The sequence below is a fragment of the Myxine glutinosa genome, chromosome 6 (genome assembly GCF_964187855.1).
Source record: "Myxine glutinosa chromosome 6, kmMyxGlut1.1, whole genome shotgun sequence".
In the NCBI taxonomy this organism is placed as follows: domain Eukaryota; kingdom Metazoa; phylum Chordata; class Myxini; order Myxiniformes; family Myxinidae; genus Myxine; species Myxine glutinosa.
In genome coordinates, this window is record NC_136266.1 from 141,012,463 (window position 1) to 141,031,231 (window position 18,769).

General features: G+C 43.3%; 1 protein-coding gene across 3 annotated transcripts in view; it reads right to left on the minus strand.

Moving 5' to 3' along the window:
* Positions 1 to 18,769, minus strand: part of LOC137430376 (kazrin) — a 124,943-nt gene that overhangs the window by 74,933 nt on the left and 31,241 nt on the right. For all 3 annotated transcript variants that reach the window (XM_078780589.1, XM_078780590.1, XM_078780588.1), the window contains exon 5: positions 1,542 to 1,604. In XM_078780589.1, the coding sequence (XP_078636715.1) occupies positions 1,542 to 1,604 (63 nt within the window). The remainder of the gene's footprint in view (positions 1 to 1,541; positions 1,605 to 18,769) is intronic.

Consider the following 18,769-nt stretch of genomic DNA (forward strand, 5'->3'; position numbering starts at 1 on the left):
TGCAGCCGTTGTTCCCGGTACGGGACGTGCCCGGTGGAAGCACGTCAGGAAGGGTCCGTTCAACCGCCCACGTGCGGAGATCGAACTACAGGAGTACGGAGACATTGAGAGAGACATTGACCATGGAGGGAGTCGGGAGTGGGGCTCACGTGAGGAATGTATAAGATGGCCATCTTAGAGTTACTGTAGATGGGTTTACATCTTTGTAAGATTGATTGCTGATGGTTGATGGTTGTTGATTGCTCGGGGATTATATCCTTGATTATTCCGGATCCTTGGTGTGGGGTTTCTTATTGATTGGAATTCATATTGATTGCGTTACGAACGCGCATAACTAATAGATCTTTCTGGCGGAGTTCCTCTCACGGTCCGGGGGTCACCGAGACCAGGTAATCACCGGGAAGACCACGTAACAGAATCATATCTTTGTCAGCAATTTGACTTTCATTATAACAATGCAAAGCATGTCACTTTATATGCCTGAAATGGAACTTTTATGTAGAATAAAAATTCTAATAGAATAAGCAATTTTACTCGAAGCCCTGACACATGGAACCTGAAGGTCACCATGGAAATTACAGAAACATTTCACATTGATTTTGTTTGGGATTCATTGCATTCTTAGGTTTGAAAGAAAAGTGTAAGGAGCTGATACCCTCGGTCTCACCCTCCCTCACCCGTTTTGGGGAGGACGAGGAATCTTTGTAATTATGGAAGCTAAATCTTGAACAGTTTTTGAAATATCACAAACACCAGACAAGCTACTGAGATGGTTGCCATGGCAATATAATTAAGCCAATCACATCCCTGATCCAATCAGGTTGAGATGACGTCATGAGGAAAATATATGTGCAATATTGAAGTGAAATGTTAAACCATTTTTGAAATATCGCGTAGACAAAAGTACGTGGACGGATGATCGGTTGGTCGGACAGAGCTCATTTAATGTCCCCCGTCTCTGATATTTGTCGAAGGGGCGGTAGACAATCACAACTTAAGTGGTCTTTAAAATTTTGTACAAATTGATTCACTTCTCTACTTTTTTAATCATGATGCAAGGCTTATGGAGGTGCTGTACACAAACATACATCACACACACGGATTACAATCACATTCTTCTTCTTCTTCTCCTTATCTTCCCTTTATAAAGTGTGAGGTTACATTATTAGAAAATATTGTAGATGGCATTTGAACCTGTATTCTCTAATATGAGGAAAGGATTCAGATGGGAACACCAACAGGCCAAATGAAAGTAGGCCATCAGAAAGGAAACTCCAGCTTTTGTCAATAACTGCAGCAATACAATTTCCTATGTTCAGCATAATCTGTTTCCATCATGTTCAATGTTATTTGTTGCACACCACGCAAGTGTGCCGCCAACTGATGCTCACATCGAGGGATGAACTATGGATAGCCCCAATAGCAAACACAAAGCATGGAATATCCTCCATGCGACCTGGTTCACAACCACCCAATTAAGCTCAATATTGAACTCAAAGTGGCAGATTTATTAATGCTCATTTGACTGCAGGATATCTCACCTTCTCATGTGAGTTCTTGTCATGTCTGGTTTGCTCATGGAGTGTTCTTCCAGCCAGGCGGTTCTGCAAAGATGTAAAATAAGGATGAGGAAATCCTCAGAAACGGTTCAAACTATAAATCATCAAATGCAGAAATTGCTTTGTCATATACTTAAAAACTAAACAGGCTTAATTAAGCTGCAGGATCATTTAGCTTAGAAAATTATCAAACCTGTCCTAAGTTGAAGTAACAACACATGCTGAATGTCAAAAGTGACATTTCAACAAAAGAACAAGAAGACATCATGCAGAGCACGATACTTGCAAAACACACTCCTCCCAAAATAAAAAGTTGCCATGCATACATCAAATTGTCCATTTTGATGAAATTGCAACAAAACAAAAGAGGTTAGCACAACAATGGCACCAAGGGATATCGTAGCGTCGACCATATGTTTTTGTCCCATGCAATTGCTCTTTCATTTTCAGGTTAATCGAATGAAAATTGACGATTGTTCAGATGAAAATTGATTTTAGAAGTTTGACCTTGAGTTGACCTTGGACCTTTTGACCTTAAAATAGTTCGTTTCCCAATTCAATGGAGCACTGTGCAATTGCTGTTTCATTTTCAAGTCAATAGGATGAAAATTGATAATTTTAGAAATTTGACCTCAGGATGATCTTTGACCTCAAAATCAATAGGCTTTTTCCTTATGATCAACTCTACCATCTCGTGAAGTTTCGTGAAGATTGGTTTTAAATTGTGACCTGTAGGCGATTGACAGACAGACAGACAGACAAACAGACAAACAATATAACGCACAAGACCAACCAATATGCATGAAACATCTTCGATTTTGCAAGCAACTCGAAATAAATGGTCACCAAAATGACCTTAACACGTTGACTGCCGACTTAACACGTTGACTCATAGTATGCATGTGCATATACTTCATTTACAGATTTTACCATTCCATGAGCAAAGCAGATGAAGTGCATATGAAGTGGCAAATTTTCTCATGGAGATTGATAATGACGACAGTGGACTCTGATGATGGGACTACATAGATGACAGTGATTTTTCAGCCCAAAATGACGACAATATAGCAGTGATAACCAGTTGAGTGACAATGGCAACCCAAGAGTTTTGTCAGACTCGTTTTCTTCAAGTGATGAAAACGCAGTACTGGCAGTACCTGGAAGACCTACAGTTCGCAGTGTCCACACCAGAGGACCCCGTGGTCGAGGAGTAAAGAGGTAGTGGATGTGGTTCTGCTACCCCGGCTTGTGATAGAGGAGCAGCTGATGCTCCAACACCAGATGGAGCAGCTGGAGGTGTGAACCCTGGTGTACAATTACATAACTGGTCGAATGTTGTGCAAGATCCACCTGATTTCGCTTTCAATGAAAACTCTGGTCTTCGAATTCAGCTACAAGATGCTTCACCTGGTGATTATTTTGACTTATTTCTGACTCCACAATTACTCTATATCATGGTCACAGAAACAAACCGATATGCGCCAGCTTAAATTGACAAACGGAGACCATTCCGAAGATGATCAACAGCAGAAATGAAACGTTTCTGGCCTTTCGGGAACTTTCAAAAGAAATCAAGTTTCGGTAACTGAGTGGCACGCTGACGAGGAGGGGAGTGTCGTTGAAGCTGAAGGGAAAGGTGTATGCTGCATGTGTGAGAAGTGTTATGATTTATGGGAGCGAGACATGGGTAATGAATGTAGAGCAGCAACGAAGGCTGGAAAGTCTTTCAATCATGACAAATCTCACACTCTTACTATGTCTCTCTGAAAAGACCGACTGGACAACCCTCCCATCTACTTTCTCAACAATCCTCTCCAAGAAGTTCTGTCGCTCAAGCTTTTGGGTCTCACTATCTGCCATGATCTTTCCTGGGAAAACCACATTTCCAAGCTGGCCTCCAAAGCCAGTCGCCGACTGGGCATCCTCCGCCGGGCGAAGTCCTTCCTTGGCACACCTGAGCTCCTCATCACATACAAGGCTTTCATCCACAGCTCAATGGAATACTGTTCTCCCCTATGGGCTGTTGCTCCTGCCTCACACCTCGCTCGGCTTCACGCTGTTGAAACCAAAGCTTTCAGAATCATTGGAATCTCCCGCGATGAAGCTATATCCGAGGGCCTTTCACTCACTCACCGCAGGCAGGTAGGTGGTCTTTCTGTCTTCTACCGACTCCTCTCCGGCCTTGCTCCCCCAGCTCTCTCTGTGCTTCGTCCCCCAAATATTCCTCCAGGTCGCACAAGATCTGCCAGCAACCCTCTGATGGTTAAACTGCCGAAATCTAGGCTCTCTGCTCACCTTCACTCTTTCATTCCTCTTTTCTCCCGCCTCTGGAACAAACTCAAACACTCCCTTCAATCCCACTCCTCCCTCCAGGTATTTAAAACAGCTGTTCACCACCATCTCTTATGTTCCCCCATCCAAAACCTTGATCTTTTCTACCCCCCACTAATTCACCCCAGATCAACTTTGTTTGAAATTCCAACTTCTTTGCTGGAAGTCCTTGCAGTGTCCATATATTTTATACCTCTCCCACCCCCCCACCCCCCCTTTCCCATGCCTCCCCCCCCAAAGCCCTCTCCCTCCCACAGATCTCTCGATGTCCCTGCTCTCAAATGTTGTGTTTGTGTCCTTCCCCCTCTCCCTATCTTGTCTACCACTCCCCATGTTGTATGTTTTATGTGTCGGTTTGTCTTTCTGTGTGATTAATGTTAGCTCTTTCACGAGCCTCGATCTTGTATACAAAAAAAAAAAAAAAAAAAGGGTGGAAATGCGAATGGTTCGGTGGATGTGCAGAGTATCGTTGAGAGAGAGGAAGACAAATGATGAATTGCGAAAGATGATGGGAATAGAGCCTGTGATTGATGCTGTGAAGAGAAACAGTTTGAGATGGTTTGGTCATGTGTTGAGGAAGGATGAAAGTGACTGGTTGAGAAGAGTGATGGAAATGAATATATAAGGAAGTAGAGGATGGGGAAGACCGAGAAAGACTTGGCTAAAGGTGGTGGAAGAAGAAATGCGGGCAAGGGGGTTAACAGGGGGAGATGCAGAACATAGGGCAAAATGGAGGGGGGACCACAAGGCTAACACCCCGCTCGAGCATGGAAAATAGCCTTAAAATGCCTGTTGTTGTTGTTGTTGTTGTTGTATGGTCACAGAAACAAACCGATATGCGCCAGCTTAAATCGAGATACAGAGACCATTCCGAAGATGATCAACAGCAGAAATGAAACGTTTCTGGCTTTGTTGATTCACATGGGTCAAAACAACCTACCTACCTTGGAGCACAACTGGAGTACCGATAGTCTCTACAAGGCATCATTTTTAGTGGTGCTATGAGCCGCAACAAAAATTGAAGATGCCACATGATGTAATTTGAATTATCCATTAACGATCCTGTGGAACAGAACATCTAACAGCATGTCTGCTCAATAATGTGCTGATGAGCTCATTAACATTTCTTGTTTTGCAAATAGCATTTCTAAACAACAGAGCAGCGTATGCATTAAATCGGTGTAGGAAAGCGAGCTCTCTGCATATTGTTTTCTTTGTCGAAATAGCATCCTTCAGTTTGTTTATAAATTACACTCTGTAAAGGTTTGGTGGAATGTTTGTGAGTTTTCTTTTCTTTTTTAATATTTTATATATACAGTCACGTGAAAAGGTAAGTACACCCCATGTAAAGTTTTGACTTTTTCAACATATTTCAACATACAGCTATTTGATCTTAATTTCAACAATTTTTTTTTTTATTTTTTTTTTGTATACAACATCGAGGCTCGTGAAAGAGCTAACATTAATCACACAAAAAGTCAAACCGACACACAAAACACAAAAAATAAGGGGAGCGGCAGACAAGATGGGGAGAGAGGGGGAAGGACACAAACACAACATTTGAGAGCAGAGACATCGGGAGAAATGTGGGAGGGGGAGGGCTTTGGGGGAGGTGGGAGAGGTATAAAACATATGAACACTGCAAGGACTTCCAGGAAAGAAGTTGGAATAAACAAAAAAAAAAATGTATCTGGGGTGAATTAGCGGGGGTAGAAAAGATCAAGGTTTTGGATGGGGGAAGATAAGAGATGGTGGTGAACAGCTGTTTTAAAGACCTGGAGGGAGGAGTGGGATTGAAGAGAGTGAGGGAGTTTGTTTGCTTCCAAATGCTCTTACGTTTTCGGCATTTCGGAGACAATTCCCAACCTCAAGATGATCGTTTATACAAGGTATGACCTCTCCTGGATCACTTTAATCATTAATTGATTCATAATTACTCTCCAGGGAGGGATTTGTGCAACGGCGAGTCTGTGGTACTTTGGCTTGGCATGCGCTCGTTTCGACAGCATGTGCATCAAAAAGAAACGCCACAAATATGGAATCAAACTCCATAAACGATGCGAATCTCACGGTCTGGTGCTGAAAATTTGCATGTACTGTGGAACGGGCTTCTATTATGATGCCGACTTGTAAAGGCTGCAGCTGTTGGCTAATAACCTGGACAGAGGTCATGTTTTGCACACAGATCAATAATTACAATTCCGTGAGACTAGTTCAAAAAAAAAAAAAACTGACTGAGCAGGGACATCCATCATATGTGAAACACTCCGGGTTATTGTTTTTTTTTATATACAAGATCGAGGCTCGTGAAAGAGCTAACATCAATCACAAGAAAAAAAACACGAACACATAAAACATATAATAAGGGGAGTGGTAGACAAGATGGGGAGAGAGGGGGAGGCACACAAGTACAAACAGGTAGAGGGCTTTGGGGAGGAGGTGTGGGAAGAGGGGGAGGGGGGGGTGAGGTATAAAACACATGGAAACTGCAAGGACTTCCAGGAAAGAAGTCTGAATTTCAAAAAAGTGGATCTGGGGTGAATAAACAAGGGTGGAAAAGATCAAGGTTTGACGGAATGTAAGAGATGGTGGTGAACAGCTGTTTTAAAGACCTGGAGGGAGGAGAGGGATTGAAGAGAGTGAGGGACTTTGTTTCAGAGGCGGGAAAAAGAGGAATGAAAGAGTGAAGGTGTGCAGAGAGTCTTGATTTTGGCAGTTTAACCATAAGAGGGTTGCTGGCAGATCTTGTGCGACCTACAGGAATATTTGGGGGACAGAGCACAGAGAGAGCTGGAGGAGCAAGGCCGGAGAGGAGTCGGTAGAAGACGGAAAGACCACCAACCTGCCTGCGGTGAGTGAGTGAACGGCCCTCGGAGTTAACTTCATCGCAGGAGATTCCAATGATTCTGAAAGCTTTGGTTTCAACAGCGTGAAGCCGAGCTAGGTGTGAGGCAGGAGCACCGGCCCAGAGGGGAGAGCATTATTCCATAGAGCTGCGGATGAAAGCCTTGTATGTGGTGAGGAGCTCAGGTGTGCCAAGGAAGGACTTCGCACGATGGAGGATGCCCAGTCGGCGACTGGCTTTGGAGGCCAGCTTGGAAATGTGGTTTTCCCAGAAAGTTTCTCCGGTTTGACCGTAAAGAAAATCCAAAAGATGTGGTTCAGAAAAGGTTGAAGAAGAGGGAACATGAAGTGCAGCGCTCAGACTAATTGATAGTTTGTAAATAAAAGGAAAACAGGATCTGCTCACAATAAACAACATGCACAACGATTGGAGATGGTTGATGGTGCGAATCGGAATAACAAGATTTCAAAGAAAACCAATATAGTCCACGACTACAGCAATGGCATTCCCGGGATAGACAGATCTGACCAGATGTCGTAATACTCAGCTCTATGTATAACAATACGATGGTACAAGACTTCCTTCACATTATTGAGATATTATTTCTGAATGCTCACATCCTGCCCAATGAAAATAGAGGGCAACAAATTAAACTCGAAGTTTTGTGAAAATGTAACAACTCATTGCTGGGAAATACCGTGACAGATATTCAAGTTCAAGGACGATGTGCAACTCCAATCCCAATGCCAACAGTTGAATCGTTTCACTACCTCACATGTTTGTCACCCACAAAAAAAAAGAGAAGCCCACCAAACCATGTCGCGTCTGCACAAAAACCGGGGGATGAGTTGGGGGCGGCGGGGCGAGAAAGCCTCTGCATGTGTTGTCTGCCCTGAAAAATGGCCCTCTGTGTTGAAAGATATTGCAAGAAATACCATGTGCCCCAATAATGGACAGTTTAATAAGAAAAGAAAGTAAACATTTACAATCATTTACTGGACATTATATTTTGTATTTTGGTTATAATTTGAAAATTTGTGTGATCATGAAATGTCAAAAAAAAAAAAAAAACACGTTTAAAATTTGAGGCCCCCCCCCCCTAAAGAGGGGTGCCTGAGAGACAAAGAGTTTGGGGAGGAAGAGTAGTGGGGTAGGGAGAAATTGGTGTGGGAGAGACGGAGGGTAGGGGCAGTGGAGGGGAGAGAGAGGGGGAAGGAGAGGTGAGTGGGGAGAACAAAAGCAGCACAAGGGCAGGGAAATGTAAGGCAGCGTGAGCGGAGAAGGGAAGGCAGCGAATTCATCCAGCACATACAAGGTCTGCCTCTTCTTCTTCTTCTTCTTCCCTCAACCATACCTAGCATTATTGATTTATCCAGACTTTTGTGTTCTACATGCATGATGTGTCCAAAGTAAGATGGTTTCTGTTTTAGCAACAGTGCTTCTAATGCACATGATGGTCTCATTTATTCAAGCACTGATGTTTGTTTGTTACCTCCATCACCAAAGGAGTATGGAGGTTATGTATTCCCCCTCGTTTGTTACTTGCCGGAAAAATTTTCCGGCAAGTATGTTGATCTGTTCGTTTGTCTGTTTGTCTGTTTGTCTGTTTGTCTGTTTGTCTGTTTGCAGCACTGCGTCTACACCGTTGCACGTAGAATCGCCAAACTTTGCACACATATTGGTCTTGCCCTGGAATAGACTGTGCCCAATTGATGACGTCATCGGTGACGTGGTTCGGCCGCCATCTTGGAAAAACCGAAAAACTTTGCACTTCTATATCTCCGAAAGTACTGAACAGAAAAAATTGAGACATGGCTCATTGTAAAGAACTCTCCATGGGGAATAAAATATGTTAATGATGACATCATCAGTCACGTGGTCGGCCGCCATCTTGGAAAAACGGCAAAACTTTGCACCACGAAATCTCCAAAAGTGCTGAACAGAAAAAATTGAGACATGGCTCATTGTAAAGAACTCGCCATGCGGAATAAAATATGTTAATGATGATGTCATATGTCACGTGGTCGGCCGCCATCTTGGAAAAACGGCAAAACTTTGCACCGCTATATCTCCAAAAGTGCTGAACAGAAAAAATTGAGACATGGCTCATTGTAAAGAACTCTCCATGGGTAATAAAATATGTTAATGATGACGTCATCAGTCACGTGGTTCGGCCGCCATCTTGGAAAATGGCAAAATTTTGCACCACTATATCTCCAAAAGTGCTGAACAGAAAAAATTGAGCTCATTGTAAAGAACTCTCCATGGGGAATAAAATGTTAGTGATGACGTCATGTGTCACGTGGTTCGGCCGCCATCTTGGAAAAAGTTTGCAACTCTATATCTCCGAAAGTGCTGAACAGAAAAAATTGAGACATGGCTCATTGTAAAGAACTCTCCATGGGGAATAAAATAGGTTAATGATGACGTCATCAGTCACGTGGTTCGGCCGCCATCTTGGAAAAACCTAAAAACTTTGCACCTCCATATCTCTGAAAGTACTGAATAGAAAAAATTGAGACATGGCTCATTGTAAAGAACTCTTGATGGGGAATAAAATATGTTAATGATGACGTCATCAGTTACGTAGTTCGGCCGCCATCTTGGAAAAACCGAAAAACCTACCACCTCCATATCTCCCAAAGTGCTGAATAGAAAAAATTGAGACGTGACTCATTGTAAAGAACTCTCCATGGGGAATAAAATATGTTCATGATGACATCATCGGTCACGTGGTTCGGCCGCCATATTTGTCCTAAATGGCCGATAAAAAAGTAAATTCCGGCAAGTCCTCGGTCTCTGACCGATTTTTCATTACTTGCCGGAAAAATTTTCCGGCAAGTATGTTGATCTGTTCGTTTGTTTGTCTGTTTGTCTGTTTGTCTGTTTGTCTGTTTGTCTGTTTGTCTGTTTGTCTGTTTGCAGCACTGCGTCTACACCGTTGCACGGAGAATCGCCAAACTTTGCACACATAATGGTCTTGCCCTCTAATATACTGTGCCCCAATGATGACGTCATCGGTGACGTGGTTCGGCCGCCATCTTGGAAAAACCGAATAAATTTGCACCTCTATATCTCCGAAAGTACTGAACAGAAAAAATTGAGACATGGCTCATTGTAAAGAACTCTCCATGGGGAATAAAATATGTAAATGATGACGTCATCAGTCACGTGGTTCGGTCGCCATCTTGGAAAAACGGCAAATCGTTGCGCCACTATATCTCCAAAAGTGCTGAACAGAAAAAATTGAGACATGGCTCATTGGAAAGAACTCTCCATGGGGAATAAAATATGTTAATGATGACGTCATATGTCACGTGGTCGGCCGCCATCTTGGAAAAACGGCAAAACTTTGCACCACTATATCTCCAAAAGTGCTGAACAGAAATAATTGAGACATGGCTCATTGTAAAGAACTCTCCATGGGGAATAAAATATGTTAATGATGACGTCATCAGTCACGTGGTCGGCCGCCATCTTGGAAAAACGGCAAAACTTTGCACCACAAAATCTCCAAAAGTGCTGAACAGAAAAAATTGAGACATGGCTCATTGTAAAGAACTCTCCATGGGGAATAAAATATGTTAATGATGATGGCATCGGTCACGTGGTTCGGCCGCCATCTTGGAAAAATGGGAAAACTTTGCACCACTATATCTCCAAAAGTGCAGAATGGAAAAAATTGAGACATGGCTCATTGCAAAGAACTCTCAATGGGGAATAAAATATGTTAATGATGACGTCATATGTCACGTGGTTCGGCCGCCATCTTGGAAAAACCGAAAAATTGTGCACCTCCATATCTCTGAAAGTGCTGAATAGAAAAAATTGAGACATGGCTCATTGTAAAGAACTCTCCATGGGGAATAAAATATGTTAATAATGACATCATAGGTCACGTGGTTCGGACGCCATATTTGTCTTAAATGGCCGATAAAAGAGTACATTCCGGCAAGTCCTCGGTCTCTGACCGATTTTTCATTTGTCTGTTTGTTTGTTTGTGAGCAAGATATCTCAAAATGTTGTGGACGGATTCGGACGCAATTTAGTGTACAGGCTGGGTATGTAACAGGGACGAATTGATTAGATTTTGGTGAAGATCCGAATCCGGATACAGAGACGAGGATTAAAAAAATTTAAAAAAATGATTCTTCATCATTGAGATATAGGGCCAAAATCAATATGAAGGGAAAAACTTGTGGATGAGTTACGGCAAAGCTATGTGGATGAGTAGGTGAGGTGACAAGAACAAGCAGATTCGATTTTGGCTCAGGCCCGAATCCAGATCCGGCCCATCAGTGGGACGCAAAAGGTAAACTGCACGGGTTAGCGGAGGCATGCTCTACATCTACCGAGTGCTGTTCTAATTCTTCTTCCAGTCCATGGAATTTTTCACATTAGTCTCCAACACCACAATTTAAAACTGTCAGTCTTCTTCCTTTCTTTTTCACTGTCTATGACTCACAACCATACATTACCAATGGAGATGCCAGACCATTCAACAGCCTCCTCTTGGTTTCCACATCTTTGTCTTTCCAGATCTTTTTCGATCCTGTCATTGCTGTTCTAGCCAATGCTAACCGTCTATCAATTTCTCCTCAACATTCTGCACTCACTTTATTGCTTTTCTAGTGCACCTGCTGCTTTTCAATTTCCCAGCTCTTTCATACCTCACATTGCATCAGTATTGGTTCTCACTCATATTCTCTTTCTGCAAAGGTTGCAATCATATTGTTATCTCGTTTGTATAGAGTTCCGGTATAGTCCGTCCATCCTTCTTTCTTTCACCTGCTTCTTCTGTCACATCTTTTCCTGTTCTACTCGAAATGACCCCAATCCTCGACCTAAACTTTCCTGTGATCTCCCTGATCTTTATGAAAAGATCTTGTTTCCCCCGCTCTGTTGTCACTTTCTATCTCTGTGTACGCCGCTTTAAAAATATCTCTTTCCAAGCATGTCCTTGGCTGTTTAATGGCCTCTCCTGATGTGCCTTTGGTTTTCATTTCTCTTCTTCTGTCTATCATATTTTTTGCCTCTTCTGACAGGCATTTGATCTTCTGCTTGCTTTTGGAAGGTTGTTTTTGGCTTCTTCGTTTACAATACCTTCAACCTCATTCCACACTTCGTCTGGCATTCTGTCAACTAGGTCCAGCGCTGCAAAACGTTTTTTAAAAACCTTTATTACCTCCGCCAGCAGAGGTGGATGGACGTTATGTTTTCACCCTTGTCTGTCTGTTTGTGAACAGGATATCTCAAAAAGTTGTATATCGATTCGGAAGAAATTTGGCGGAGAGGTAGCGTATGTGCCAAGGACAAAATGATTAAATTTTGGTGAAGATCCGGATTCGGATCCAGCTAGTAGAATTATTAAAGTGATTCTTCACCATTGGGAAATAGGGCCAAAAACTATACATAGCAGGATATCTCAAAAAGTTGTGGACGGATTTGGACGAAACTTGGTGGAGAGGTTGGGTGTGTGAGAAGGAAGAATCGATTCAATTTTGGTGAAGATCCAGATCTGGATCCGGATCAGAGATTTTGAAAGCAATTCTTCACCATTGAGTGCTGGGGATGTTGTTGGTGTTGGTGTCCTGTTTTCTGAGGAGTTTGTAGACAGTGTGGTGAGTGTGACCAGAGTGAGAGAAAGGTTGATGATGGTGAAAATGATGATTGGAAAGCTCTCGGTGAACGTCATCTCGGATATGCTCCGCAGGTTGGTCGGAGCGATGAAGATAATGACAAGTTCTGGTGTGCGATAGAGAAGCTGATGGAAAACGTGAAAGATGAGGAAGTTGTGGTAGGAGGAGACCGAAATGGACATGTGGGAAGGAGTATGGACGGTTTTGAGGGAGTTAATGGGGGTTACGGATATGGTGTGAGCAATGGAGAAGGTGAAAGGATTTTGGAGTTTGCTGATGGAGCTGATTTGTTGATTTGTAATACTCAGTTCCAGAAAGAGGATAATAAGCTTGTTACATACACGTCAGGTGGGTCGACGACAACCGTTGACTACCTGCTGGTGCGTAGGCGAGATAGGGATCACCTCCGGGACACAAAGGTGATCCCAGGGGAGGAGGCTGTTTCACAGCACCACTTGGTTGTCTGCGACATAAGGGTGAAAGGTGCGAGGAGAGCTCGGCGGGTGAAGTACCAACCGAGAATGAAGGTGTGGAGGTTGAAAGAGGTGACAGTGAGGGCGGCATTAAAAGAGAGGCTGAGTATGGTAGAGGATGATGTGGTTGAGCTTGAAAGTGGTTGGATGTCAATGAAAGATAGTCTATTGGGACCCGTTGGTGAGGTACGTGGATGGACAAAAGGACCACCAAGGCACTCGGAAACATGGTGGTGGGATGATAAAGTTGGAAAGAAGATTGACGAGAAGAGGAAGAAGTTCAAGGAATGGCAGAAGGCGAAGAGTACGGGGGCAGAAAAGGCAGAACATGAAAGTTATAAGGCAGCCAAGAAGGCTGCAAAGAAAGAGGTAGCAAAGGCGCAGGAGGCATGTCGGAAAATGTTCGGAGAACGCTTGGATTTGTAAGAGGGTCAGAGAGCGGTATTCAGGATTGCAAAGCAGATAGCGAAAGAGAGGTGTGATGTGATGGGGGTGAGTTGCTTGAAGGATGAAGTGGGACAAATCGTTGTGGACCCAGGTGGAATTAAAGGAAGATGGAAGAGATATATGGAAATACTGTTGAATGCAGAGAATGAATGGGATGGCAACATCGAGAGTAACCCAGTTTTCGGACCGGCAGAGAAGATAACCGAGAAGGAAGTTGAGGAAGCGATAAAAGCAATGAAGAGTAGAAAAGCGGGAGGGCCGACGGGAGTTGTGGGAGATATGTTGAAGGCAGCGGGAAATTGGGGTGTGAAGAGAATGACAGAGATCTGCAATCTGGTGGTGAAAGAAGGCCGCATTCCAGTGGATTGGGAACTGAGTACGCTCATCCCTCTATACAAGGGGAAAGGTGACCCTCTGGACTGTGGCTCGAATCGAGCGATAAAGTTATTGGAGCATGGAATGAAGGTATTGGAAAGGGTGTTGGAGAGGAGGATAAGGAAGAAAGTGAAGATTGACGAAATGCAGTTTGGATTTATGCCAGGAAGAGGAACGACAGACACGCTTTTTATTGTTTGACAGTTGCAGGAGAAGTACATGGAGAAGAGGAAGAAGTTGTTTCTTGGGTTTGTTGATCTGGAGAAAGCGTTCGATAGGGTTCCACATGAAGTAGTGACATGGGCATTGAGGAAGTTCGGAGTGGAGGAATGGTTGATCAGAGTTGTGATGGCAATGCACAAAAGAGCGCGCACAGCTGTAAGGATGAAGGACGGGAACAGTGGTGAGTTTGAGGTGAAGGTGGGAGTGCATCAGGGGTCGGTACTAAGTCCATTACTATTTGTAGCTGTGATGGAGGTGCTGGCTCAGAACGTAAAGGAGTGTTTACCATGGGCGTTGTTGTATGCAGATGATCTGGTGTTGATTGCAGAAAGTATGGATGGACTGAAGGAGAAGATGAACAAGTGGAAGAAATGTATGGAGCCAAAAGGTCTGAAGGTGAATATCGGAAAAATGAAGGTGATGGCAAGTGGTCAAGCATGTGGTGAGGTGGAAAGAACTGGGAAGTGGACGTGTGCTGTGTGCAGGAAGGGTGTCGGAGTGAATTCCATTCAATGTACAATGTGCGCTGAGTGGGTTCATCAAAAATGTAGTGGTTTGAGAGGGTCATTAACCAGTGTGGCAGCTACATTCAAGTGTAAGGTGTGCACAGAGGGAGCTGCAGATGGAGGAAATGTTGAGTTGGATATTGGAGATGGCGTGAAGCTGGAAGGTGTGAAAACATTTTGCTACCTCGGAGACATGCTGAATGGAGAAGGTGGATCAGACTCGGCAACGGTTGCTCGAGTGAGATGTGCATGGAAGAAGTTTCGGGAACTGAGTGGCGTGCTGACGAGGAGGGGTGTCATTGAAGCTGAAGGGAAAGGTGTATGCTGTATGTGTGAGAAGTGTTATGATTTATGGGAGCGAGACATGGGTAATGAACATAGAGCAGCAACGAAGGCTGGAAAGGGTGGAAATGCGAATGGTTCGGTGGATGTGTGGAGTATTGTTGAGAGAGAGAGGGGAAGACAAATGATGAATTGCGAAAGATGATGGGAATAGAGCCTGTGATTGATGCTGTGAAGAGAAACAGTTTGAGATGGTTTGGTCACGTGTTGAGGAAGGACGAAAGTGACTGGTTGAGAAGAGTGATGGAAATGAATGTAGAAGGAAGTTGAGGACGGGGAAGACCGAGAAAGACTTGGCTAAAGATGGTCGAAGAAGAAATGCGGGCAAGGGGGTTAACAAGGGGAGATGCAGAAAATAGGGCAAAATGGAGAAGATTGTCATGGGGACCGCAAGGCTAACCCCCTCTCTTGCAGGGAAAATGGCCTTAAAATGCCTGTTGTTGTTTTCGAGTGCTCGGGCTAAAATCGATATATACCAGGATGTTTAAAAAAGTTATGGACGGATTCAGACGAAACTTAGTGGACAGATTATGTGTGTGACAAGGAAGAACCGATTAGATTTTGGTGAAGATCTGAATATGGATTCGGATACGAGAATTATTTAAAATTACAAGTATTTCTTCACCATTGAGAGATCGGGCGAAAAGCGATATCACGTAATACTTTAAAAGGTTATGGACGAGTTCGGACTAAACTTGGTGGATGAGTTGGTTAGGTGACAAAAACAAGCCGGTTCGATTTTGGCTCAGGTCCGAATCCAGATCCGGCCTATCAATAGGATACAAATCATAAACTGTTAATCCTGGTGGAGATGTGCGCTCTACCGAGTGCCATTCTCGTTGTATATTGTTTCGGTAGGTTTTCATGGTCATATCTGGTCGGAGCTTTTGGTTTTTTTTTCACCTTTCTCAATTTGACTTGTAACTTTGCCACAAGGAGTTCATGATCTGTTCCACAGTCTGCGCCTGGCAAAGTATGTGTGCGTAATCACTGTGAACAAAGCCATCAAACTATTTTGGGGGCCTCTGCTTGGCTGACTACCCGCAGCTTCTGAAGCATAAATAACTTGTTTTGGGATCATAACAAACATAGGGATGGGAGCATACTTATTACTCAGCAGCATTTCTTTCTCCTGTCAAAAAAAATGCGGCAACTACCTTTCATTACTACTGGTGGCTGTTCCATGAAATATGTCGTTTTTTTTCATCGCTATTGTTGAAAAAAAAATCCTATCCTCAAGTTCACGCTGTATGCAATTTAAACAGTACCTTAGCAACAACCAACAATGCATTCAACAGGGAAGAAAATAAATAAAAGAAAAAGTTGTTTTGTTTAACATCCTCTCAACTTCCTCCAGCTATAATTCACGTGCAAGCAGCCGCTGAGAAAAGACGTGTTTTGCATTTGAATGGCTCGCCAACTACGTGGTGTTAAAAAGGAGTGGAGCTGGAAGGGTGGAAGCAAACCAATTAAAACAAGAATGGCCCAAAGCCTGCAGCAGTGTGCCAGAATGGCAGGTCGACAATCTTGTGTTATGCATGATTGTGGAGGTTTAGAAATGTGAGCATCAGGTGTGAGATGCCAAAACGCATCTGCTGTTGATTGCACTGGCTTTCAAAACGTGTGCCGACAGCTGCGAGACAAAAGTGAACAGTGTTGAGATAGGTGTTGTAATATGGAAGGGATTTTGTTTGATGCAAGCCCATGAGCCTCATCAATACAATCATTCATAACCAACAACAATTTCAAGTTAGAATTGTTGACAGGCAGAGAGATGTCAACAAGTCACCTGTGCCAAGTCTCAAGTCAAGTCTCAAGTCGTTTAGGGCAAGTCTCAAGTATATGAGGACACGTCTCAAGTATTTGAGGACACGTCTCAAGTATCTGAGGACACGTCTCAAGTATCTGAGGACACGTCTCAAGTATCTGAGGACACGTCTCAAGTATCTGAGGACACGTCTCAAGTATCTGAGGACACGTCTCAAGTATCTGAGGACACGTCTCAAGTATCTGAGGACACGTCTCAAGTATCTGAGGACACGTCTCAAGTATCTGAGGACACGTCTCAAGTATCTGAGGACACGTCTCAAGTATCTGAGGACACGTCTCAAGTATTTGAGGACACGTCTCAAGTATTTGAGGACACGTCTCAAGTATTTGAGGACACGTCTCAAGTATTTGAGGACACGTCTCAAGTATTTGAGGACACGTCTCAAGTATTTGAGGACACGTCTCAAGTATTTGAGGACACGTCTCAAGCATTTGAGGACACGTCTCAAGTATTTGAGGACACGTCTCAAGTATTTGAGGACACGTCTCAAGTATTTGAGGACACGTCTCAAGTATTTGAGGACACGTCTCAAGTTTTTGAGGACACGTCTCAAGTCTTTGAGGGCAAGTCTCAAGTCTTTGGAGGCAAGTCTCAAGTCTTTGGAGGCAAGTCTCAAGTCTTTGAGCGCATATCTCAAGTCTTTGAGGGCACGTCTCAAGTCAAGTCTCAAGTCCTTGAGGTCGTCTCAAGTTAAGTTTTAGATTTTACACGAGCCTCGACAAAAAGTCTGTGGACAAAAGTGTCAAAAAATCTGCATACAAAAAGTCTGTATATCCGGAAGAAAGTCTGTATACAAAAAAAAAAAAAGTGTCACGTCATAACGTAATACATCATAGACCTTGGTTACGTGTAAGCCTATAGTACAAAAGGTTCACACAAGTCATGAGCTGGTTGTTTATGAGTTTCATGATTTTTTGGGCATGTGTACTCTGTAAAATAAATGACATGGAAAAAATAAAAATGACAGTTTCATTGCTTTAGTTCAAACACATTGACCAGACTCGGTGGTCACCCTCGGACGGAATAAGATCAAAATTAAGCAAATAGATCAAAATTAAGCAAATAAGATCATCCTCGGAATCTACGCCATGCTGCAGATAACGAATTGAAGCAGGCATGCGCAGAGAGCAGCAACAAGCTACGCAGTGACGCTCAGTCTTGACGGTGCAATGGTGTGAACACCCATTCAAAGCTCAAACCATTGCGTGTGTGTTTGTTTGTTTATTTTAGTTATATTACAAACCATAAAAAACGCAACCTAAAAAAAAAAAAAAAAAAAAAAAAACCAAGGAAGAAGTTAAATGGGTCTGATCTGAACCGAACAGTAGCAATAACTCGATACGTATGTCGAATGGCATACATGCCTGGTTGTCAATCCAAGGATGTAGAATCCATGTAATGAAAAATCCTTTTTCTTGCTTTTCTTGGTAATTTACCTCCTTTTACTCCACAAGACACATGTATGTACGATTGGAGGTTCGGAGTTCAGCGACACTTTGAATGCTGCACAACTAATACCTATTCTCAGCTCGGACCGAATCTATTTACCGAGCTCATGCTCCCTTTGGTGTGCGACTTCGGTGGTCTTTCTTTATAAATATAATCACATCCTACCATACATCGAATGGAAATTAGTCACAAACACATCACATTTAGAAGAAACAACCACCTTTTAGAGGCCATTTTCCCTGCAGAGCAGGGGTTGGCCTTTTTTGGGCACCGTGGTCCCCTTTTTGAAGCAATGTTTTATGGCCGGATGCCCTTCCTGCCGCCAACCCTGTTAGTCGCCTCTTGCGACACACAGGGAATTACCAGTGAGCTGGTACTCAATTTGCCGACCTCGGAAGGATGACAGGCTGAGTCAACCCCTCTGGCGTTAATTCAGCGATCGACCGGGATTCAAACCCAGGATCCTAAGCCAGCACCCTAACAGCTAAGCCAACACCGGGCTTCACAAACACATCACATTTCGAGATATATTTATTTTGATATAGTGTTCATTTATTCATCGCCATTGTCAACAAGTCTACAAGCTCAAATCTCAAGTCTTCAAGGCTTCGTTTGAAGTCGTCGCAAGTCACAAAATTTGTGACTCAAGTCCGACTCGAGTCAAAGTCCAGGACTCGACATTAACATGGCACCTAATTTTAGCATCAGGCACCCAAATTTTACAAGTGGTTTGGTTTTGGATGTCTGGTT